Raw genomic sequence first — 25876 nt, forward strand, 5'->3', positions numbered from 1 at the left:
GCTTTCCACTTGAGCCCTTGGTGTCAGCCCCTCCTTTTCCCCCCTCCCTTGCCACTCCCCCCTGCCCCTGGACCCTTGATAATTTATAAATTATTATTATTTTATCATATCTTACCCCATCCAACATCTCCTCAATCTTAACATTCTCAACCCCACACTCACACAAAACAAAAGAAAAGAACTACGCATCTGAAAATCTTCCCGATGGCAGTAAATGTTAACTCAGCCCCACTTGTTCATACGAAAGCACTGGAGTCGATTTGACTCATCTTAAGTACCGCAGCTTGTCAGTGAATCCTATTCCCCAACCTTCCAGCACATCTACAGCCGGACCACTTCTTACATCCCCAAACCTAGCCGCCCTCATGTCTCTTGGTTCATTTCAGTTCTCGGCTCACCGGTCTCCCTACTTTTGTCCATACATTCTCTAGTCTGTTCTCAGCCAAGCAAATTGGGTGATTGAGTTTGAGTTGTTTGCCTGTCTTTTAAAGATAGGAAGGAAATTTTATTGTGAACACAAGGAAATAAAGCTTTATATCCATGGAATAACTGTTTGATTGTTTCAGTGGTTTTGGAGCTGTTCAAGATTATGAAATATTATTTTAATTAAGCATACAAAATTTGAATCATGAAACACTTGAAAGGAAAAAAAACAGGGTGAAAACAGAGATCCTCGGTTGCTGTGGCACATCTCTGATATGAGGGCTTTGGCAAATTGCAGTGATTTATTTGTTTCGCTATTGTTTGATGGCGGAAATACTTGTTTCTGTTCTCCCAATGGCTTTACATGACACTTGGAGGAAAACCCACAAACCCACCTAATAGTAGCAAACATGTCTGTCCTGTTCGACAGAGCCATATGATCCTTACCCTGTTTACCTCCAACACCCCCTGCTAGCTCAAGCAGAACACTCGTGAGCTTTCCACTAAAGAAATTGAATGAACTTTCTGGGGAATGTTGGGAACCCCAGAATGCATTGCTTGTTGTTCTTTTGGCACTTCTAAGGTCTAATTGAGCATTTGACAAAAGTTGAATTATTTCATCTTGAGGTTAGGAATGTATTCTTTCAACTGGTTCCCTAAGGGTCTGGTCAGGCTTTAGCTTATATCATATATAATTACACTTATATAATACAATTCTAATGAAGTACAATAATATGACTTTGATTGTTTGATAACTATTTGAGTCAGACAATAGCCAGAAATAAGGGGTCCTGATGGCATAAGGGGTTACGTGGTGTGCTGCTAACCGCAAGGCCAGCTGTTTGAAACCACTAGCTACTCTGAGAGAGAAATTGGAGGCTTGCCACTCTCACAACCAGTTACAGCCTTGGAAACCCACAGAGCCAATCTGTCTTGTCCTGTGGGGATGCTGTGAGTCAGAGTCAGCAGTGAGTTTGATTTTGAGGATAGCTAGAAAAGAGAGACTAAGGGACTAGTGTAGGCTCAGGGACCTATTATGAGCCGATATGTTGATTGACATGATGGCACCAACAGTAATGTAGTTCATGGAATACACTAGAAGTCCCAAGGTGGTGCAAATGAATTTACACACCCAGCAGCTAACCAAAAGATTGGAAGTTTGGGAGCACCCGTAGTCCCTTAGTGGAAGAAGGCCTGGAAATCTACTCCAAAAGTCAGTCATTGAAAACCCTCTAGAGCACAGTTCTGCTCTGACGCATATAGAGCTGCCGTGAGTCGGAGGCAGCTTGACAGAGACTGATATTTTTAAACTCAAAGTAGAATAATGTCAAATTAAATTGTGTGGAATGATGGGAGAAAAATTACAGAAAGGAATATAAACCTGTCTTCTTTTTTAAAAGCTGTGAGTTCCTAGATAACTATTAGAAGAGAATAGTTCACTAGTAATATTATTTCTAATTCCATATATAACTATAAGAAAAATTCCAAACAACCATTTTGATACTAGGTACATATATTAAGTGGGGGGAGGGGAAGAATAGATCGCTAAATAACTCAAAAATATAGTAAAAGGTGAAGTTATTATAGCATGATAATTGAGTGTCTACAACATGAACTATAATAATGACAACTAATGATAATTTGTGTCAGAGTGTGTATGAATGATAGTTCCTGTCTGCATGGGAAACACTTGATCTTTAAGTCCCTTGATACCCTTCTCTGATCCCCTGCTGTTTGCATGACTGTGTGTGTATGCATGTGCATCTGTTTGTATGCTGGGTGAAGGGTGGGGGGAGAGTGGGCACTTATTGATAACTTAGTCTGAAGGATAGGAAAAGTATAAGTAGCAGTGTAAAAAGTATGACCTGCATTTTAAAATAAGATCTGATACTGGTTATTATGTTGTTTGATATGTGAAGATAGTGACAGTGGAAAACCCCAAAGTTAATATTTAGATAAGTGAACATTAAATAAGAAAACTATAATTATTCTATTAGTTGTTTGTGTATTGAATTATAGGGCTTGATATCATATCCTTGTCAGATATGTGTATGGTTCCCAAATATTTGTCCATTTGATGCACAAGCATTTTACATTTTGGTGAAGTCCAATTTGTGTGTGTGTGTGTGTGTGTGTGTGTGTGTGTGTCTTTCTCACTCTTGCTCTTCCTTTCTTGCTTTCCTTTATGGCTTGTGCTCATTATCAAAAACAAGTTCTTGAAGGTTTATAAGAGTTAGGTGATTTTAGTTAGTCCTTATATTTAGGTCATTGATCCATTTGGTGGTAATTTTCATATATGGTCTGAAATGTGGGTCCAAGTTAATTCTTTTGCATGTGGCTATCTAGTTGTACCAGCACCATTTAGTGAAAAGACTACATTCCTCATTGCATGGACTTAACCCCCTTTTTTGGAAAAATCAATTAGCCATAAAGGTGCATATGCTCTGCTTGTGAACTCTCACCTATACTGTAGTCCATTTTTCTATACCCACCACCATTGAGTTGCTGTTGACTCATAGTAACACTATAGGGCAGAGTAGACTGCTTCTTTAGTTTTCCAAGACTGTGAATCTTACAGCAACACAGACAGCCTCATTTTCCTCCCATGGATTAGCGAATGGCTTTGAAACACCAACCATGCAATTAACAGCCTAATTATATTAGGTTTAACCCATTACATTACCAGGTCGTCTGTTATTCTGTATGTCTACCCTTGTATCAATAGCAGACTATTTGTGTTATTGTAGCTTAGTAGTTTGATTTAAAAGAGAAAACTGTGGATTCTTCTGCTTTGTTCTTTCTTTTTTAATTGTTTTCACCATTTGGGATCACTTGAAATTTTACACTATTTTTAGGACTGACTTTTCCATTCCTGCTGAAAAACTAACATCTGAACAATATTAAATCTATTTAATGGTATTTCAGTGGATCAAATCAAGTAGAAGGTTTGGAATTGCCTTGGAGGATTAATAGAAACAACAGCAGCCGTGATAATGATGGCTGCCATTACTGTGCATCTTGTGCATGCTCTCTGATTTTGTCTTCCTGTTGGGTTTTGGCTAGTGGGTGCTATCTCCATTGAAAATGAAGAAGTTGCTGTAAGAGAGAGAAGTGCAGTCAACTTATTTTGAGGATTTCAAAGGAAAAGAGTAGTTGCTTTTAGTGGAATTAAGAGAGTACTTCCTGGACAGGGTGAGATTTTGGATTTTATGGAAATATTATTGAAATGTCACAGAAAAATAGTCTTTTATGGTGAGAGTGGCAAGACCAGGAGGGTGGAGGGAAGGTGGGCTAGAAAGGGGGAACCGATCACAAGGATCTACATATAACTCCCACCCTGGGGGATGGACAACAGAAAAGAAGATGAAGGGAGAGGTTGGACAGTGTAAGACATGACAAAATAATAATAATTTATAAATTATCAAGGGTTTATGAGGGAGTGGGGGGTGAGGAAGGAGAGGAGAAATGAGGAGCTGATACCAAGGGCTCAAGTAGAAAGAACATGTTGTTTTGCTTTTGTCTTCTGTGCAGACATCTCATTCCTCGTTGAGTCTCTTTTGGAGAATGTGTAGATATTTTAGAGTGCTCTGTAAAAAGGACAAAGCTATTCCATGCTCCATCATATCACCACTCCCTGTTATTCATTCTCAGCCCTAATTATGCTTAAAGCTGACTTTGTGTACCAAGTTTGTGAAGAGAACCCACACCGTAACATGTATTGGTTCTCCAAGTTATTCAGTGCTGCATCGCCTGGGCAGAACTCATTGTTATTAAAGTATCATGAGGATTTATAATAAAACGTTTTGAAAGATAGTATTGTTCATCTTTCTGCTGTAATATGACTTGTGTTTTTAAATTACCTTGCCTTTTTGAATGAGGACACTAAGGTTAGGACAGACCACTGAAAGATCACTGTCACTTTTAGTCAGATCTCAAACAAGTGCCTGAAAAGAGAGCGGGTTCCACTCGGGCACATGGCTGAGCACCCTGGAAACCACCACAGCAGGAGGGTGCCCAGAGCCATGGGAACGCACTTGTGACTCTTTCACATCCAGTGGGTTCCCGTGGGTGTGGAGTTCTGGAGGGAAGCTGCTGCTAGAAGGAGACAGGGAAGTAGCAAATTTGCCTCACCGTGTGGGAACAATTGATAAAAGTTCTTAAAATGTGTCGCAAAAGTGTTCTGTGGGCAGTATAGTAGTTAAATTGATTGCTTTTCCCCTGGCTACTGAAGACTTCGCTCTCGACCTAACTGGCTGTGCTGTCCAAGAAAGAACACGGATGGACCAACCCAACTCCACTGATCCTGACTTCTTTTCCTTACCCACCAATTGAGAATGGGCAACTTTTCCTAAAACACATGTCGTGGCAGAGCATACACTCTTATTTCCCATAGTTGTGCTTTTCCTTAGATCAGTGGTTCTCAACCTTCTTAATACCGCGACCCTTTAATACAGTTCCTCATGTGGTGACCCCCCAACCATAAAATTATTTTCATTGCTACTTCATCACTGTAATCTTGCTACTGTTATGAATCGGGCTGAGAACCGCTGCTTTAGATACATGTTTTTAGTCCCTCATTTTTCTTCTCACATTGGGCTGTTAGCTACAAGGTCAGCAGCTGGAAACCCCAGCCACTCCTTGGAGAAAGAGGAGACTCTCTACTCCTTTAAAGAGTTATGGGCACGGGAACCCACAGAGGTGGTTCTACTCTGCCATGCAGGATTGTTAGGGGTCAGAATTGACTCATGGCAGTGAGTTTGGGGTGCATATATACATACCTATACACACACACCTACATACTCGTAGCAACTAAGCACTGATTATTCATATTCTGGAATCTTCACCCATTTCCCAATCCTTTTCCTTCTTAACCTTAAGTAACTGTAGCGAGAAGGTGCCCTGAGAGATGTAGTAGCCTTGTTTAATATGGGAGGCATACAAGGGTTGGTATTGAAGGATGGGCATTTTGAGGAAGAATGGGAGGTGAGTAAAAATATAGTGAATGGGGAAGAGAAATTGAAAAGCAATTAAAGGGGAGAAAAAGAGAAAAATAGCATTATTTAAATATTAATTTTTATTTTATTCACTATTAACCAGTCAGTCAAAGTAATAAAGAAATTCCTATTTAGTAAATGTTGCTAGCAAGTTATATAAAATATACAAGAGGAAGAGAGTATTATTTAAATGTGAATTTTTATTATTCACTATTAACCAGTCCATGGGGGTGATAAATTCCTAGTGAGTGAACATTGTTGATGAACCCGGGTAGTGGGAGCAGGTAACTGGTTTGGCTACTATGTGAAAGAATGGAGGTTACACCATGCCTTGGGAGAAAGGCCTAACAGTGTACTTCCCCCAAATCAGCAACTGAAAATCCTATGGGAACACAGTTATATTCTGATATTCATGAGGTCACCATATCGCATGTGACATGACAATAACTGGTTTGATGGGTTTTGTTTTTATTTAATTGCCAAGTCACAGTACTGGGAACTTAGCTTCTGTTATCTCAGATATCAGATTTTAAAATAAAGCAGAGAGAGAAGAACATAGAGATTAATTTTTTTAAGTCTACTTACTATCTAGAATGAAGAACACATGTTAATGTTTTGTCTTTTGGCTCTGCATGTTTTTTATTAAACCATGTTGATATAGAAATAGAAAATAACCTCGAATATGAAGTGTCCTTGTACCTCCTTCCGGTCATTCATTTTCTCTCTCCTCACAGGCAAGAGCTATAGGGACTTTTTGTGTATCCTTCTAGCTCATACTTTTATATGAGCTAGAATTTCTAGGTCATGAGATACCGTTTTATCCACCTCATTTGTCTAATTTAATTCTTACACGTGTTTATTGAGTCAGGTAACTTGATCTCCATTGTACATAGAAGAAAGCTGTGTTGAGATGCTGTATTACTTTGCCAGCTTCACAAGAGAGCCAGTAACTCAAGTCTAGATCAAATTCCATTCATTTTAAACCAAAAGCAGCCCACAAAAATCTTCAGCTTTTAACCTGATCATTAGAACAGTTCCAAGCAGCCAGTGATACCACATGATTTCACATTAAAGAGGCCCTGTACTGAGTTGGGGTACAGGGTGTAGATAACAGAGGAAGTCAATAATTTTTTGTCGCTATCAAAGGGTTCACATTTTTAAGTAAACGCTTGCTCTCTGAAATGATGGGTCTGAGTTTTCTGTAAATGCAAGTCTGTTTCTTTTCTTTTTTCTCTTTCTTTTTTAAATTTAATTTAATTTTTTATTTTATTGGGGGCTCTTATAGCTCTTATCACATTCCATACATATATCCATTGTGTCAAACACATCTGCACATGTGTTGTCATCATCTTTTTCAAAACAAGTCTGTTTCTTGATGCAGATGTTTAGAATGATTATTTGCTCCTAAAAATGCACATACTAAGTACAGTGTCCTACGCCTTTTTTATTTTAAAAATTGATCATGACAGGGAGCGTGAGAGTCTGTACTTTACTTTTATGAAGTATGCAGAGTGTTTTCTCCTGGTTCAGAAACTCTCTGGCATTATTTCCTTGGTGCTTTATTAACACTGGAGCCGTTTGTCTTTGGGAATTGATTTTTTGCTTTTGTTCTTTGCTTCAACGTGTAGGGAGAAAAGCAGGTGTATTAATTGTGAAAATTCTGGAGCTGCATGAGGAATGCTCCCTGCAGGTGGCCATGTGTGAGCAGTTGGAAGGGCTAAAGCCTGACAGCCCCTCTCCAGGTGTGTCCCCTGGCCCCAGGCCCTTCCTGAAGGTTCTCTTCACCAAGGAGACTGCAAGCTACCTTAAGGGACGTCCCCAGGACATCGTACACATCTACCCTCCCTGGTGAGTGCAAGTACTCACTCTGCTAACCACTGATTATGAGTTGTTGTTTTTTTTAAAAAAAGACATTGTTATCAGTCACATGCTTGTCACTTTATTATAGAGAAGTGCCAGGGGAAGGAAACCGGGCTCGATGTCGGGCTTGTATAGCAGAGGTTCTGATTGGTCTCTCGTGGCAGCTTTCTGCTTTTGGCAGCAGATTTTTTCATGATTTGAGGCGGGGGTGGGAGGGGACCAACTATGCCAAATTCCTGAGTAAGAGTTGTACTATGAAAAGATCCAGCTGTTCTATTGGATTTTGTTTTTACCTTTCCTCGAAAAAGAATTTTTAAAACAAACATTATGTAGCAATAGGTTACCATACCAAATCAAGCCTATTGTCATTCAGAGAAATACAGAAAACAGGGTAATGCACTTTAATTCAGTAGTTCTTTGTGAGTCATTTTGTGCTTAGGAATAAAAAACATGAATTAAGACACAATGAGGTTTGATCTCAGGGAACATAAATGGACATTAATACTATGATTTTTCTTCTGAATAGTATTTAACTTCTCCCTTGGCAGGGGCAGAGGGAGCCTTAGTACTTTTGAGCAAATGTATGCGCAGTCCTTAATTTTATTTGCACAATGTAAAAGTTTAATATTAATCTGTTAAATGTTTATAGTTAGAATCTACTCTAAGGCTAGCTTCCCTCCTAGAAGAGGGATCTTTTGTTACATACATAGCACATGATCATCAGCATCTACTAAAATTTTCTCTAATAACAACTACAAGCAGCAGAGAGAAACTTCAATTATTTTTAATACATTTTTAATTAATCTGTAAAAAACATGCAGGAACAGGCACAGCCTTTAACTATGCATTTCATTAAGAATCACAAAGTGAATACATATGTATAATTGCTACCCAGCTCAAGTAATTGATGCTGTCACCCCCTGCAACCACCTCCAATTACTTCATATCCCTCAGGCCCTCTGGTAGCTACTGCTGTGGCTTCTAATACAGTAGATGCCTTTTCGCCCTTTGAGAACTTTACGTAGCCCAACCCAGGAGTAGCCACACAGTTGCTGTTGTTGTCAATAGGTGCTATCAAGTCAGCTCCAAATAATAGCAACCCTGTGTACAGCAAGCCAAGCATGGTCCACGTCTGCACCAGTCAGTCTGCACACGTGGGTAGAAATCTTCGATTCTTCGTCTTTGCCTTTAACGGCTGGTGTGTGAATTTGAATAACAGTTGTATTAACTAGCCTCCTTGTAAGTATATGGATATTATCCTGTCCCTGACAGGACATACTTCGGAATCTTGAAATGTTCTTTTTGACAATGCGCGTTATACCATTCCTCTTCAGTTTTTCATTCCCATTGTGGCATTGAGATCTTTGGATCTGAAGATCTTAGTTCTATAGGTCCGAATACTCCCATCCTAGAGACACAGGATTGATTCCATTGCACTGGCAGTTAAGAATGCCCCCTGGACATTCTGGACTCTGTGTGCACAGGCATGGGAGGGTGTGACTAAACTGAGTAGTGTGATTGATCCTGTTTACCAAAGGTAAATTGGATTGGTATTTCATAATGGAGGCAAAGAAGAATATGTCTGGAATTCAGGAGATTCCTTACATCATTTCTTTGTGCTACCATGTGCCCTTTATCTAAAGAAACCCCATTCTGACATGACTACTCATGACCCAGACCCTTCAGAAATGAACTCATGGGTCACTCCATGAGGCAAAAAACCATGATTGGATGAGGTGCTTGCAGAGAGCAACGGAAATACTAACTAGATGGTGAAAGAAGGCCATTCTAAAGAGCAATCATGGCCTTATAGTTAGTTGCAGAAACTAGGACTGTACTTGTTTTGTTTTTTAATAAATCATATTATTCAGGGCTCTTACAGCTCTTATAACAATCCATACATCAATTGTATCAAGCACCTTTGTACATATATTATCATCATTTCCAAAACATTTTCTTTCTACTTGATCTCTTGGTATCAGCTCCTCTTTTCCCCCTCCCGCAACACCCCCCCATGAACCCTTGATAATTTGTAAATTATTTTTATTTTCATATTTTACATTGTCTGCTGTCTCTCCACCATGTTTCTGTTGTTTGTTCCCCTGGGTGGGTGGAAGGGAGTGTAACACGTCAATTATTGCCATCAGTTCTCCTTTTCTCCCTCTTTTCGCCCTCTTTTCCCCCTACCCTCATGGTGTCTCTACTCTCATTATTGGTCCTGAGGGGCTTATCTGTCCTGGATTCTGTGTGTCAAGAGCTCTTATCTGTACCTATGTACATGCTCTGGTCCAGCCAGATTTGTAAGATACAACTGGGGTCATGATAGTGGGAGGGAGGAAGCATTAAAGAACTAGAGGAATGTTGTGTGTTTCTTCAGTGCTATACTGCACCCTGACTGCCTTGTCCCTTCCTTGTGACCCTTCTGTGAGGGGATGTCCAGTTGTCTATAGATGGACTTTGGGGCTCCATTCCAACCCACCTTGTTCGCATCGAAATGGTTGTTTGCTTCGGGTCTTCTGATCCCTGATCCCATCCACACTTTGTGACCACACAGGTTAGTGTGCTTCTCCCATGTGGGCTTTCTTGCTTCCCTGCTAGATGGCCATAGGACTGTAATTCTTGTAAATATTCCCACTTGTATGTTTGAATCAAATGTTTTCTTTTGTTCATTTATAAAATATAAGTGGAAATAGAATTGGTGCATTTTCAGTTGTACATATTATAGTTGCATCACGTTGGATCCAAGTATGATTTTATTACTGCCCTTATTTGGAAATGATGTATAGTTAAAGGGATGTTTAGAAGTGCCAAGTGTACAAAGAAGGAACTGTGATCGCTGAGTTTTGTGTCAACGTGGCTGGGCCATGATATTCAGTGATGCGGTATAGCATAATTTATCAACTCCATGATAGACTGCAGTGCAACTGAAAGTGAGTTTCTTTGAGGGTGGAGCCTACTCCAGTGTAAGCGGACGTTGGCTCTCTTGTCACTGGTCAGGATAATGAATCCGTCAGATCGGCCTCCAGTTCTTTGGACTGGAACCATAGTGCCTGCTGACCCTGGAAGCTAGCAATAACCTGTCATATTGCCTACTGACCTGGAACTCATTAGATTTAACAGCCACAAGTCTTAACCACTGAACTGCTTCTACCAGCCTCTGGTCTTTTTGTTTCCTAGTTTGTCAGTCTTGGCAGACATCTGAGTCAGAAAAACCCTCCAGCTTCACATCTAACCCAAGGACTTGAAGCAGACTGGACTTAACTGCTTCTAAATCTGTGTGAGCCACTATCTTGATATAATTTCTTTTACATATTTTTGCTTCACTATGGAACCTAGCCTAAGACACCTGGCACAGAAAACCTTATGATTGTCCAATTTGACATGGCAGTAAGCTCACTAATGCCAAAGACATTAATATTTATGTGTTATATTTCATATTTGATGACTTCCAATATTCTTAACTTTATATTTTGTACATTTCAAGTTTCTTTATTAATGGATGCTTATAGCTCCTTCTTCTCAGTTTGAATCATCCCACATTAGCAAATGACGATCCCCAAAGCTTTAGCCCATCCGTGTTATTAACGTCAACTCTGCTTTGAGGACGTTTTTCTCATCAAATCATTGTTTGAGTGTATTACAACCTAAAGGGTAATGTTCCAGCACTGTCTCCATGTTCCACTGCTGTTCATATGATTTTCACGGGCTTAGACATGGAGCATCTCACTGAAAGATCAGCATCAGTTTCCCTGCTGGAGAAAGATGAGTCTATCTTGTCCCATAAAGTTTTACGCGGGGATACCAATAAAATACAAACAAAAGCAGAAAAAAGCTCTGCTGGGCAGAACTTTACTAGTACACATTTTTTCCCCGGCTAAGTGAGCAACAAGCAACTTGCTCTGAATTAGTGCAGCCAGAGGCATTACCTGGGAAGGTTCTCTCTGGTCGCAGTAAATTTTTTTGTAAAAGCAGTTTAGCTGGAATCTCTTTTTTTGTGATGCCCAATTTAAGAGAACAGTGTGTGACTGTGAAATTTTGTTTCCTGCTCTGGAAAAATGCCACAGAAACTGTTGTGATATTGAACACAGCTTAAAAGGACAGTTCTATGGGAAAAACTCAAGTGGATGAGTGGTTTTCTCATTTCAAAAAGGTGAATTGTCGACTGATGACAGACCTCGTTCTGGATGTCCATCAACTTCCCAAATGGATGAAAATGTCAACTCAGTACATTTGGAGTTCATTCCACGAGGTCAGACTGTTAATCAAGCTTTTTATTTAGAGGCTCTGAAAAGATTGTATAACAGTATGTGACAAAAAAGGCCTGATTTGTGGCAGATGGGGGACTGGTTTTGCCACCACGAAAATGCACCTGCTCACACAGCCATCTCAGAGTGCCAGTTTTTGGCAAAAGACAGCATACCTCTCTTGCCCCGTGCACTTTACTCACCTGACCTCGCACCATGCAACTTCTTTTTGTGTCTGCGAATGAAATGAAGAGAGACATGAAAGGACCGTGGTTTGATGACACAGAAGAGGTAACGGAAAAAATGAGGGAGGTGCTGTCAGCTATCCAAACAGATGAGTTTGAAAAATGTTTCCAGAATGGAATCACAGATTTCACAAATGTATAAAGTATAATGGAGAGTACTTTGAAGGTAATAGGTTGTTTTGTAAAAAAAATTTAAATACATAGCTTTGAAGAAAAATTACATTTTGGGGGGTACTCCCTCAGATACATATCTATATTCATACCTATTTATAATTTTTACTTTCTTCTCTCCTCTTTTTCTTTTTTATTTCCTCCTACCGCACTTTCATGTTTACCCATAATTTACCTCTCAATAATTCCTCTCAGGTACATTTCACATGACCAAACATGACCAGGAACACTATACCCTTTACACCATCAGTTTTAGAACCCTGGCTATTCCCCTATCCCTGTTGTTATTGGCTCACCACTCAGCCATTTCAGGAAATAGCAGATGATCTAGAATCACAAGAGTATTAAAGGAAGCAGTTTGAGCTATATTAAAGGCACTGTGGGAAAACAAGATTCTAGGAGTTGAGGGAATACTAGTTGAAATGTTTCAACAAACCAGTAAAGCACTGGAGAGCTCACTCATCGATGCCAGGAAATTCAGAAGACAGCTCTCTGTCCAACCGGTGGGAAAGATCCATAGTAGTGCCTGTTGCAAAGAAAGATGACCCAACAGAATGAGGGAACTTCCAAACAATATCATTACTAGTACATACAAGCAAAATTTTGTTGAAGATAATTCAAAAATGGCTACAGCACTAAGTCAATAAGGAGCTGCCTGGAATCCATGCTGATTCAGAAGAGATATGAAATTAGGGGTATGATTCCTGCTGTCAAATTGATCTTGTACAGAATCAGGTCCAGCCCCACATTTACAGTCATTTCCCTGGGCCTCAGTGTGTTTCTTTGCGGTGTGGAGGAATGAGATCCACTACGCCTCTCCCCAAGGTGATTGAGGACAAGTGATCTTCAATAGAATGCCCCTTGTTGGCTGAGTGTATCTGCACAGATTTCTGTGTGACTCCATAGAAATGTGATTACAGCTCTTAAGAATCGGAGCCACATTCTTACGCAGTAGTTGAACATGAAAGTCGTGTAAAATTCAGATGAAATCTTTTTAAAGAATTGTGAAGTGACTTTGGTTGAATGCTTTATAGGTTCATATAGGTATAAAAGATTGAGTAAATTATTGTTTGCCAGGATTACACCTGAAAGGCTTATAGCAATAACTAAGTTAAGTCATAAGGATGAGAATGTGATGCTGGAAGCATGTGATTTATTAAGTGAGGATATATTATGTTTTTTTCTATCTATACTAAGGTTTATTTATTTCAGAGAAGCTAGATATTGATGACCTCAAAAAAGTAGTATTGATATAACACTGGCAGTGTGTGGGAGATATAAGCCAGTTTTGCTCCAGCTTTGAAACTCTTAAAAACTATGCAGTTAAAGCAATAAACTTATGGTTAATGATTAAATGTTATTGAGTGAGTGGAATGCTTCATGTCTAATACAGTCTTCCAATTGGCCCACTTATACTCCGTATCACAAAGGTAAAGATTGGAAAAGCAAATAAAAAGTTTTATTTTTTTAGAACATTTTTGCTTTCTGGACTTCAGTGGTGTGGTGTTTAAAAATACAACCATGTGTTCTTGGTCGTGAGTTTCCGGCTTTTAAGGGCCCCCTTCAGAAGAGAGGGTGCTGGGAAACTGCACATTGCTCTGCCCTTTTTATGAGCACTCCTCTTATCACCTGGTTCTTTCAGATGTACAAATACAATGTGTTGCATTGTGTTAAATAATATTTCATTATTTTGAAATGTAATGTAGCTTCATTCCTGCTGAGAAGATTTTAGAAACAATCATGTTCTCTCTATTCTGTGCTGACCTTGTAGTAACATAACATACCAACCTACATTGGAATATGTTTTAGCTGGTAGAGATAGATTTCTGTGTTTTGCTTTGTTTTGTTTTCTGATCTTTTTTCCCACCACAAAATACTAATCTGTAAGAGAAAGGAGATGGGTTCATCTAGAGGTAGCTGTGGCAGGTCTTGTTCTTACAACGACAGCAACTTATTGTGATGGTTCTTTCTTCCAGGAGTGTCCTTTCATCATTCCTGCCTACCTCACAAGCTCATCCTTTTCCTTTTTCTCCGCTTCTTCCATGGCATCTTTCATCCAACCCAGGGGGAGACTGTCACACTCACCCCATGCCACCATGGCATTTTACAAAACACGCTTCCATCGTAGCTCCAAAACCAACCCAACTTCCTGCCACCAAGCCGATGCCAACTCGTAGCAACCCGACTGGACAGGGTCGAACTGCCCTGTGAGTTTCCAAGACTGGTAACAGTTTACAGGAGTAAGCATTTCTAAACCTATTCCCTTTTTAGAGTTGACATAAAAAAGACCTTCTCCACTGGCAACATAAAAAGTAAAGGTTTGTGTGATTTTTACCATGGCATCTGGACTCCAAGTTGTATCATGACTTCTAGAAAGAATTCATTGAACTTAAAGTGAGAACCCAGTCCCAAGTGTTGATTTTGTTTGAACCTCTTCTCTTCTGTAGGATGCCAATAGAATTGCCATTTCCATTTATAGATGAGGTTGCAGAGACGCAGAGTGAGCTGACTGCAATTGATTTGCTATCGGTAATTAATAATCTGTGACTGGATCCGAAGCCCTGGTGCTGTTGTAGGTTACAAATTGGGCTACACAGAAAGGCCAGCAATTCCAGCACAGCCTCTGCTCCCACGGCTGCAGGAGAAAATGGGGTGTGTGCTCTGGATGAGATGGCAGTGGGTTTGTGGTTTGGGGACTAGATCAGAATAAACAACCAAAATCCTCAGCTCTACTTGTGTCACTTTTTTCTAAGTTTCACAAATGCTAAGTTATAGAGAACATTTTTTTGTACTACCATTCCTTTACATTTCTGGGGAAGTAACTTTATTGATATTCTGGAAGTATCAGGATTTATTCTGCTTTTATCCCAAGTACTGATCTGAAAGCAGCTAGAGCTGAATTATTGTCCTCATCGGTCCATTTTCCCCTAATTTAGGGGAAACTACTTGAGTGTCACAAGCAGGAAAGCAGATGTGTGAGGCCCCTTAGCAAAGGCAGCCAGTTCATCGGATTGGCCGGCCACAGGCAAGCTGTTCCTGCCATCCTGTACGCCAAGCATACTCTACCAATTTTCAAAGACATCACTTGTACATACAGAATGTACTCATGAAAGACAGTAGGTAGTCCTGTTTTCACACTTACTTTTAAGCAAACAAACAAAAAAAGCTCTCTTCCCTACTTTTCATGCCTGAGTGAAACCACATATTGAAGCATATACTTGTGTTTGTTATATTTGGATTTGTTTCATTATTAAACTAACCTAGAGAGCAAACAATGATCTCTAAAATCATGCACTAATCTAAAAAATATACTTTATTATGGTAATATCACCACTAGAATATCACAAATAGGTAATAGTTAGGTAACCTCTTAAGTATATGAGCAAACTTCAATGTAAGTTTTGTAAAAGGACAAAATTACATGAAAGGCTACATATTTTTTGTATTTTGTCAGAAGGCTTCAAAAAAAGTCTGTAGCAAATGGAATTTAAAAATGCTGAAAATTTCCCATGAACTTTTTGAATCCCCTCCTATAGCTCTTGGAAAATAGCACTCAAACTTTATGTCCAGCATTAAACATGGAGACGAAGGGCAGTAATCAGCCTTGTCTGTATCAGAGCCCACAAGATGCATAACGTGACCCAAAAAGACAAAATGTAAAGACTGATTTATCTGTGCTGATGAAGTATTCTTTACTGAAAAAAAGAAAACTATTTTCTTCTTGATTTCACTTGAATAAAAAATATGTCTTCAGTGTAAGGCACAAAATAACAACAAGAATATATACTTGATTGAGGAGCCGCAAGGGTGGGAAGGTGAGGGGAGGGAGGGGAAAGAGGAGTTGATGCCAAGGGCTCAAGCAGAAAGAGAATGTTTTGGAAATGTTGATGGAAACATATGTACAAGTGTGCTTGATACAGTTGAATGATGGGTTGTCATAAGATTTGTAAGAGCCCCCTAATAAAATGATTAATTAAAATATGTACACACAATATAATACATTAAAAACAAAACTTTTCATTGGCAAATATATATATATATGTCTTCTTTTAAGCATTAATTATAGATGATTTAAGGGGAAATATAAATTATAACTTTGAGTTGTTTCTTGAAATTAGTGCTAGCACCCAATAATTTATAAATATTAGAAAGGACAACCCTAAGGGTAACCATTTTATCATGTAAATTTTGACTTTAAAAAATTGTAAATGATACGTATATTCAGCAATGGCCCTTAGGGAAAAAAATCTTCATGAAGTTAGTACTCCTTTCACTACATATAGTTGAGGTTTGTAATAAATATCAGTGATTAAAAAAGTCTATAACAAGTCTGACTGGAGATGTCATAGCTGTGAGTTTCCACCCAAATGACTCACTGCCAGTGAGTCCATATCCAACTCCCACCATCCTGTAGAACAGGGAAGAACTGCCCTTTGAGTGTCTGAGACTTTAAATCTTTACAGGACTAGACAGCCTTCTCTTTGTGCTAGAAAGCAACTGGTGCGTTGAACTGCTGACCTTGTTGTAAGCAGCTCAATGTGTAACCTGCTATGCCACCCAGAGCTCCAGACTGTGAGTTTAAGGGCTAGAAAGTGAAGCAGTGTTGTTTCAGAAGCAGATATCATGCCTGTTGCATCTACACTCCAGACTCTGCCAGTGATCTTGAGTCTTGAAGCAGTAAGGTTTCTTCAATGATTTGTATGGCAAAATTGTAAGATTGAGAATAAGGGATCTTAGCTATCAAATCTTCTATGTACTTTATGATAAAGATTAGACAAGCTATTTGATTGTCCAGTCTTCATTTCCATAGCTGTGAAACAGATAATTTATTGGTTGATTTAGAAGATGCTGTCATGTCAAAACACCTAGCTGCTAGTAAGTAGCAAGAGTTCAATAAAAGATAGCTGAAGCTGAATGAAAATTATTAAATTGGAAAACACAACCAATGGGGTTCTGGGTTATTCAATTTCCCATAAGCTAAGTACTCTCTTTGACCACTAGATGCCTTCTTACCTGCTCCAAGTGACTATTCACCACTGGATCTCCACCTCTTCCCTAGTTGCTATGGTTCTTCTTGGACTGAAAGCTACACTAAGTGAGAAATTAACATTTATTTCTTTGTTTATGCATCCTATCTTATTTTAAATGACTTTCTTTTTCAAGTGGCTTCAGAGACAAGCAAGCATTTGACTCTATTTGCCAACCAATACGTTAACACAAAAGTAACAGCTATCTCTGGAAATGAGTCTTTAGAAAAAATACCTTTTAAGGAAGAGAAAGGTATGCAATAGAAAGAAAATAATATTGTATAGCAAATGCAATAACCAGTTTAATGGGTTTTCTCTCAAAGTCTATTAATACAAGGTGTTGCCAAGATAAGCGCTATTCGATGTGATTGTTGTCTTGTGGATTATGATATTTATTGGCTCTCTGATGATAGGAATGTGTCTGAGCATTTCTGAGCATAGTTTCTTAAAGAGTAAACTGAACATGAAAATACCTCAATCGCTCCTGTTAAGCTTAATGAAACAAAGAACACACTAAGATAATATTTAAAACGTAGTACTAATATACTAAATTTAAGAATTTGTTATTGTTGTCTGTTGACATTGAGTTGACTCCAATGAGACGCCATGTGCATAGAACAAGGCATTGCCCAGTCCTGCATGTCATCTTCGTGATCAGTGGTGTTTGTGCCCGTTGTTGTGGCTATTGTGTCAGTCCCCCTTACTGAGGGTTTCCTGTGTTTTTGTTGGCCCTGTACTTAGCAGACATGATTACCTTTTCTAATGACTGGTCTTTCCTGATAGCACATCCAAAAAAAGGGAATTGAAGGCTTTTCATCATCACTTCTAAGGAGCATTCTGGTAGTATTTCTTCATCGGTCTGTTTTGTTCAATTTTTGGCTGTCCATATTATATTCAGTAATCTTCACCAACACCACAACTCCAACACTTCACTTTCCAGCTTTTCCATATGCATAATTTCATGGCTCGAATCCAGCACATCTCAGTCATCAAAATGATAACTGTTTTTAGAACTTTAAAGAAGTCTTTGGCAGCAGATTTGCCTAATGTAATACGTTGTTTGTGTTAATCTGGGTAGACTAGAGAAACAAATTCATTGACACTCACATGTGTATAAGAAAGTGCTTTATATACAAGAGGAGTTGAATGTTGAGAAAACATTTCAGCCCAGTCCAGATCAAGTCCGTAAGTCCAATATTGGCCCGTATGTCCGATACCAATCTATAAAGTCATCTTCAGACTCACAAAACACATGCAATGATGCTGAATACAGAAAGATCACGGGCCAGTAGGTTGGAAGTCTTTTGGATCCAGTGGCATTGTAAGCATTTCAGCACTGGCAGGGGTCTCCACGTTGCTTCTCCAACCCCAGAGGTGTGGCTGCACCAGCCTCTCCCCATGTATCTTCGCCATAGGGATGTATCACAGGAAGTGAGCTGAGAGAGTGTCTCTCCCACCTCCAAGGAGGAAATACAGGAATTCCCAGAGTCCTTAGGAGATTGCCATGCCCACACAGAGGCCCCATTGGCAATATCCTGATTGACAAGCTAGACTCCACCCCTACACTCTTAATCCTCAAATTGACACCAGATGTTTAATTCCTGTACTGCAACCTCCACAGACATTTTGTTGAACCAAATATAAAACAATAATTTGCCATCTTTTTCCCCCCTCCATTTATCATGATGTTACTTATTGGTCTAGTTATAAGAATTTTGGGTTTCTTCACATTCAGATGTAATTCATACTGAAGGTTAGTCTCTTTCCTTTATCAGGAAGTGCTTTAAGTGATCATCATTTTTAGCAAACAAGGTTGCTGAAATCTGTTTGTTGACCCTTCCTGCAAACCTGATGCCACTTTCTTCTTCACATAACCCAACTTTGCTTAGGGGGAGATTTTTTTCTTTCTTTCTTTCTTTGTTAGAGAGGCATTTCATCTTATCCCAAAGTGGTATGAAGTCAGAGAAGTATAATTTTAAAAGAAAAGGAACTGTAGAACAAACACAGTTCTGTTTTTTCTATTCTGAATATTATCGGTTCTGTTAGGAGGTGATGTCCTTCTGTGCTGAGCCCACATGGGTGCCGCTTTCATCCTGTGTCAGAAACAGGCATCTACAATACATGTAGCCCAAGGTCGACTCTTGTCTGTTGGGTAAAGGTGACTATACAGCAATATCTGCACTCCTATATCTGAGATTTCTTCTCCAAGTGGGAAAGCTATGGTAATAATAAGAGGGTGGGGGGATCTCCAGACAGCCTGCTCTTCCAAGACCATGTGCCTGAGGTGCCCAGTGCAATGTATTAAGAAGGAATTTGGCACAAATTATAGTTGACATTTTGAATAGGTTCAATAGAACTGTAATCTGGGGAAAGCATTGTTTACCAATGAAAAAAAGCAAAATAACATGATCTGAGCAGTATGTAGTAAACTGGCGATGAATATGATCGTTTCTTTAGTGTTTATCATCCAATTCCACTCAGTTTGTTTTTTAGATGAAATTTGTTTGGGTTGACTGGCTCTATTCTAAGACCTGACATTTAAAACATTTGAAACTTCAAGTATTACAGCTCACTATGTTTTGAAATAAGAATAAATCACAGAAAAAGAGATCTTGACCACCAAGAAAAATAGGAAATTTGTTTCATTTGAGGCTCAAGATGGGAGAAACACTTATAATAATATCTTGGAAGATTTCTCCCCTTGTTTGCCAGTTTGCTTGATGAATCAAAAGACTTGTTCCTTATCTGTTAAACAAGTGTCTGGTTTCTTTTATTAACCAAGGATTGAAAGATTGTTATAAAGATAAGATGGTTTTAGTGTTGTTGTTTTTCCCCCAAAATGGATATTGAAAAAGAAAATAATTTGAACTTTAATTTATTTTAAATATTTTCAAATATTATTTTATAAAATTGTTTAAATACTGTATCTTAGGCCCAAGATTAGTGAGTGGGTTAAGTATTTAATTAAATGATATATCCTAACATAATTATCCCAAGATGGAAGTATCCCAAATTAACATTGATAGCATGCATCATTTTATTCAGAGGTAAGATCTGTTCTTGAAGTGTTCCAACTCTTATAAATGAGGAAATTCCAAACGTTCCACCACAGCAGATAATGGTAGTTGGTAGCTGATGAATGACATCAAATGTTGGAACAGGGAATAGCTTAGTTCATGTAAAGTAAAAATTTTAAATGTGCAATCTTAAAGTGTTCTAGCAGCTAACAGTCATCTCTGGACAACTTGTGTGTGCCTCTACATGTGTCGCAGCCTGAAGTTCAGCCTCTATGTATGGAGTCGCCAGAAGAGCTGGGCACAGGCATAGAAAAAGCCCACTGCTCTGGCATAGGCAGCCCAGCAAACTGAGTCACCCAGGAGGGAGGGTCTGAGCGACAATCACTAGGAATCCTTTAAAGTGAGTTATTTCTCTTCATCCTTTGTAGTTATGAAACACTTTCTTGGAAATTATATTATTGATTTGTCAGAAGAAAACTTCAGTGGTCACAAGTTAATAAAGATCCGTGGATATCAAAATTTCAGAGGTTTTAATGCTAACTTTATTAAATTTATCAGTGCTTCTCTAATTAAATGTTGATATATATAGCCATTGTTTATTATAAAAGCAAACATTGGGAATACCGAAACATTAATTCAGGGTCATTGGGAAGAGGAACTTGAAACCTGCTGCTGTCGTTTTGTATTTGCTGAACAGTATATATTGTAATTTCAGAAAACTTGAAGCACAGCAAGGGACCATGTACACAATAGCTATCTTTAAATGTTACACATGACTGGACACTGAGTACAAGCTTTGGTGGCACAGTGGGTGAAAGCTGTGAATTGCTAGCTGAAAGGTCAGTGGTCCGAGCCCACTAGGCACTCCACTGGAGAAGCACGAGGCCTCTGTTCCTGTAACCATTGACAGTCACAAAAACCCAGCGGAGCAGGTCGACTCTGTCCGACAGGAGCAGCCTGACTCAGAGTCGACTCAATGGCAGGGCTGGGTTGTTGTTTTGGTACTTTGGATGCTGTTAACTTCTGACTTCCTTGTCATAGTATCACACTATCATGATTTAGGTTAGGTGAATGGTATTTTCTGGTCAGTGTAGTTCATTTGTGGTTTCTAGTATATTAGTGATATCTGAGGAAAGAGGAATATAATTTTATATTTGTGTGACTATGAAAACTAGGAAATTATAATGTGGCTCTCATAAGTTCCAAGACTAATACAGCATGTGGTGTGTGTATTTGTCAGAACTAGTGAAATGATATGAAATTTTACTTTAAAAAACAAAACTTTAGGTCCACATTCACCATTATACTAAAAGCTCTATTCAGAACAATAAGGCAATCAAAAAAAAATCAAGATCTCCAGACCAGAAAGTAAGAATGAAACTATTCTTGTTCGGATAGCTTAGTCTTCTATAGCTGTCCTGAAGAATCCACAAGAAAGCTACTAAAGCTTATAAAGAAATTTAAACATGTGGAAACTGTTCGAAAGAATACAATATTACAATAAAAAACTAGTGGAAACTAGTCAAAATAATACAATATTAACTAAGGCGGTAAAAACCTTATATACTAGAAATTATGTAAACACTGTTGAAAAAATAAAGATCTAAATGTGATAGCTATACAACATGATGAATGTAAGTAATGCCTCTGGGTTGTACATTCAAAAGTGGCTTAAATGGCCCATGTTTTGTCAAAAACCTTTACCACAACTTTAGAGTCTAACTAAAGGCAAATACCTCCAGTGTTTATGGTTTGGAAGACTTACTGTTGTTAAAATGGCAGTACACTCCAAGCCAATCTACAAATTAAATGTTATGCCTACCAGAATTCCAAAAGCCATTTTGTAGATACAGAAAAGTCTGTTCTTAAACTCTTATTAAATTACAGAGTTCCAAATAGCCAGTCCAATACTGAGAAAAAAAATAACCAAGTAGGAGGGCTCACAGTGATTTTAAAATTTACTACAAAGCTACAGTAATCAAAGCAGTGATATTGGCCTGAGGATAGGCCTGAGCACCAATGGAATAGAATTGTGAGTTTCAAAATAAACCCATATATTCAGGCATTTGTTTTTTGTTTGTTTGTTTGTTTGTTTGTTTGTTTGTTTTATTAAATCATTTTATTAGGGGCTCATACAACTCTTACCACAATCCATACATACATAATTATGTAAAGCACATTTGTACATTCATTGCCTTTATCATTCTCAAAACATTTGCTCTCCACTTAAGCCCCTGGCATCAGTTCATTTCCCCCCCTCCCTCCCCACTCCCCCTTCCCTCATGAACCCTTGATAATTTATAAATTATTATTTTGTCATATCTTACACTGTCTGACATCTCCCTACACCCATTTTCTGTTGTCTGTCCCCCAGGGAAGAGGTTATGTGTAGATCCTTGTAATCAGTTCCCCTTTTCTACCCCACCCTCCTTCTACCCACCCCGTATCACCATTCTCACCACTGGTCCTGAAGGGATCAGCCGTCCTGTGTTTCCAGTTCCTATCTGTACCAGTGTACATCCTCTGCTCCGGCCAGATTTGTAAGGTGGAATTGGGGTCATGATAGTGGTGGGGGAGGAAGCATTTAGGAACTAGAAGAAAGTTGTATGTTTCATCATTGCTACAATGCACCCTGACTGGCTCATCTCTTTCCCGCAGCCCTCTGTAAGGGGATGTCCAATTACCTACCGATGGGCTTGGGGTCTCCACTCTGCACTCCCCCTCATTTACAATGATATGATTTTTTTGTTCTTATGATGCCTGATACCTGATCCCTTCGACACCTCGTGATCACGCAGGCTGGTGTGCTTCTTCCATGTGGGCTTTGTTGCTTCTGAACTAGATGGCTGCTTGTTTACCTTCTATCCTTTAAGACCCCAGACACTATATCTTTTGATAGCCAGGCACCATCAGTTTTCTTCACCACATTTGCTTGTGCACCCATTTTGTCTTCAGTGATTGTATTGGGGAGGTAAGCACACAATGATATGATTTTTTGTTCTTTGATGTCTGATAAAGTATCCCTTCGGCACCTCGTGGTCATACAGGCTGATGTGTTCTTCCATGTGGGCTTTGTTGCTTCTGAACTAGATGGCCGCTTATTTACCTTCAAGCCTTTAAGACCCTAGACATTATATCTTTTGATAGCCGGCACCGTCAGTTTTCTTCACCACATTTGCTTATGCACCCACTTTGTCTTCAGCGATTGTGTCAGGAAGGTGAGCATCATAGAGTACCAGGGTAATAGAACAAAGTATTCTTGCATTGAGGGAGTACTTGAGTGGAGGCCCAATGTCCATCTACTACCTTAATACTAAACCTATACATATATGCACATAGATCTATTTCCCCAACCTCATATATAAATATATTTACATATGTACATGCCTTTACTTAGACCTCTATAAATACCCTTCAGACAATTGGTTTTTTTAAAAAAGATGTCATTTAGTAGAGAAATAATACTCTCGTTAACAAATAGCGATGGACAACTGGATATCCACATGAAAAAGAAAGAAGTTTGGCTTAAACAATATATAAAACTTAAATGGATCGATGACCTAAATATAAGAGCTGCTACTATAAATTTCTTAGGAAACAGCATAGAAGCAGTTGTTCCTACCCTTAGTTATATAACAGTGGATTCATAGGTATGTCATCAAAAGCAGTAAAAGCAAACAAAACGTGGACTTCATTAAAATTTTAAATGTTTGCGTATCAAAGGGTATTATCTAGAAAGTAAAAATACAGCCAACAGTGAGGATAAACTGTTACTCTCTCTTGAAGAATGAGTTAAAAATAACTGACCTGCTAGTCTGTGGCAGCCTGACATCTCACCATAAATTGTTGCACCTGGCACATTGGTTACTCTGTAGTACTGGTAGTTTACCGAAATAAAAAGCATTTCATGTTGTCCCCTTTGCCATAGTGGTAACTTCACTTATTTAACATATTAAGATTGTTATATGAAACACACACAAAAGTACAATGACTAGACAAAACATTTTTTAAAGGCTTTAATCAAAAAGAAAGCAGAAAATATTAAAAACTGAAACAACATTAAAATGGGGCAAAAGGGAGATCAAATGACAAAGTATTACATTTTGACCCAACTATATCTGCCATAATCCACTTTACAGTGATCTCTCTCTGTGATAGCAAAGATTCTGACTGATAGCAGGGCTACGCATATCCCTGGACTGTGTTCAGGGGGAATTCACTTGAGGCTTCATCCATATAGGGACTCTGAAAATGGATTTTGGCTTTCCTCCATCATCCATAACCTTCTGCAAACCGGTGCTCCCAGTCTTAGCTCTGGTATTACCATTCCCCCTTTCTGATTTGAATTGTATTATTTACAATCCTTGCATCACACAGGCTGGTGTGCTTCTTCCATCTGGACTTAGTTGATGCCTCACTTAGATGGCTGCTTGTGTGAAGACAAAAGCTTTTAAGACTCTAGACCAGTGGTTCTCAACCTTCCTAATGTTGCGACCCTTTAATACAGTTCCTCATGTTGTGACCACCAACCATAAAATTATTATCAATGCTACTTCATAACTGTAATTTTGCTACAGTTATAAATCGGGTGACCTCTGTGAGGGTCATTTGACCCCTCCCAAAGGGTCATGACCCACAGGTTGAGAACCGCTGCTCTAGACGCTGTTCTTTCTGACAACCTTCTCTGACCATCTTATTGCCAGTTCTTGTCTTCCTCCTTTCACATCTGTCATCATTACTCTAAACATTGGATCTTTGGTAATCAGGGTGGCCCACACTAAAAGCTATTTTTGCTATTGGGTCCAATGGCATGATTTGTGTACTCAAAGGATGCTCCAAACCATCTAGCTGATCACTTGTGACTGACCTTGAATCAATGTGACCCACATCACATGCCGTGAACAAATTGGACCTAAAATGTAACCCTTAAATTGTGCTCCTCTATCAGCGCCTTCTTTCAGGGGAAATGGAAAGCTATAACCATCGACTTCTCCCTCCTCCCAGCAATCATGTCAGCTTTCATCTGTAAACCAGAACTGATTTTTTTTTTCATCAGCCAAGTAATCTTAAGAGTGACCTTATGTGTGGATTGAGGATAGTGTGGAAGGTGTGGCAAGCATCAGTACCAGTATATTAACATTATAAACTTTCTTTTTTATGAAAACTAACTTAGTTTCAAATTCGGTCCATGCCATAATTCACCACAAATATCACTTTGACCTAAGCACCAACTGTTCAGAGCATATCCATCTTTGAGCTAGGTGAATCAGACAGGATTTAGTTCATGATGGTCATATGGGCATCTAATAAACCATGATCAAGTTTACATTGTCATCTAATTTTCTGTGGTCAGGTGTTCAATCTCCACGCAGATATAGTAGCAAGTCAAGATCTATTAAGAGGGAAATGGAGTCTAGAATGGCACCCAAACTTAAGGAATCCCCACCCTGCTGTTAGAGTTTAAAATACTCACTTCAGCCGTAGACATTTCCACAGGTCCCACGAGACGGAATGTACCCCGGACCACATCAAGAGCTTCTTCCTGAACCTACTAGAAACGGGAAACTTTACAGATATCTCAATAAATAGGACACCATAGCAAATGAAACCCGAAACCCAATTAGGTTTTCAAGAATACATGCCTCTTTTTTGGTATGAGGGGGGTACAAAATACAACAGGGTTTTTTGGGTTTTTTTTCAGTTTGGAAGAAATAATCTCAGTTTGTCCAAATCATTGTACTAGCAGAAATGTCACTTAGAAAACAGGTCCCTTAATTTTTGTGGCATTTATCTTCTACCCTCAGGCTATGCGTTTCTTGTCAGAGCCCATGACACTTGTTAATTCTTGCTTACAAATCCTTTTAGCTTGAGACCATGTTGTTCTTTTTTTTTTTT

At 38.9% G+C, this 25876-nt stretch overlaps 1 protein-coding gene across 1 annotated transcript in view; it reads left to right on the forward strand.

Annotated features, from left to right (window-relative positions):
• Positions 1-25876, forward strand: part of SPIDR (scaffold protein involved in DNA repair) — a 229688-nt gene that overhangs the window by 144292 nt on the left and 59520 nt on the right. Inside the window, exon 8 of the mRNA XM_045291525.1 lies at positions 7046-7265. Coding sequence (XP_045147460.1) covers positions 7046-7265 — 220 coding nt within the window. The remainder of the gene's footprint in view (positions 1-7045; positions 7266-25876) is intronic.

This window comes from Echinops telfairi, unplaced genomic scaffold (assembly GCF_000313985.2).
Source record: "Echinops telfairi isolate 266 unplaced genomic scaffold, ASM31398v2 ScPeMD7_1;HRSCAF=3_0, whole genome shotgun sequence".
NCBI lineage: Eukaryota > Metazoa > Chordata > Mammalia > Afrosoricida > Tenrecidae > Echinops > Echinops telfairi.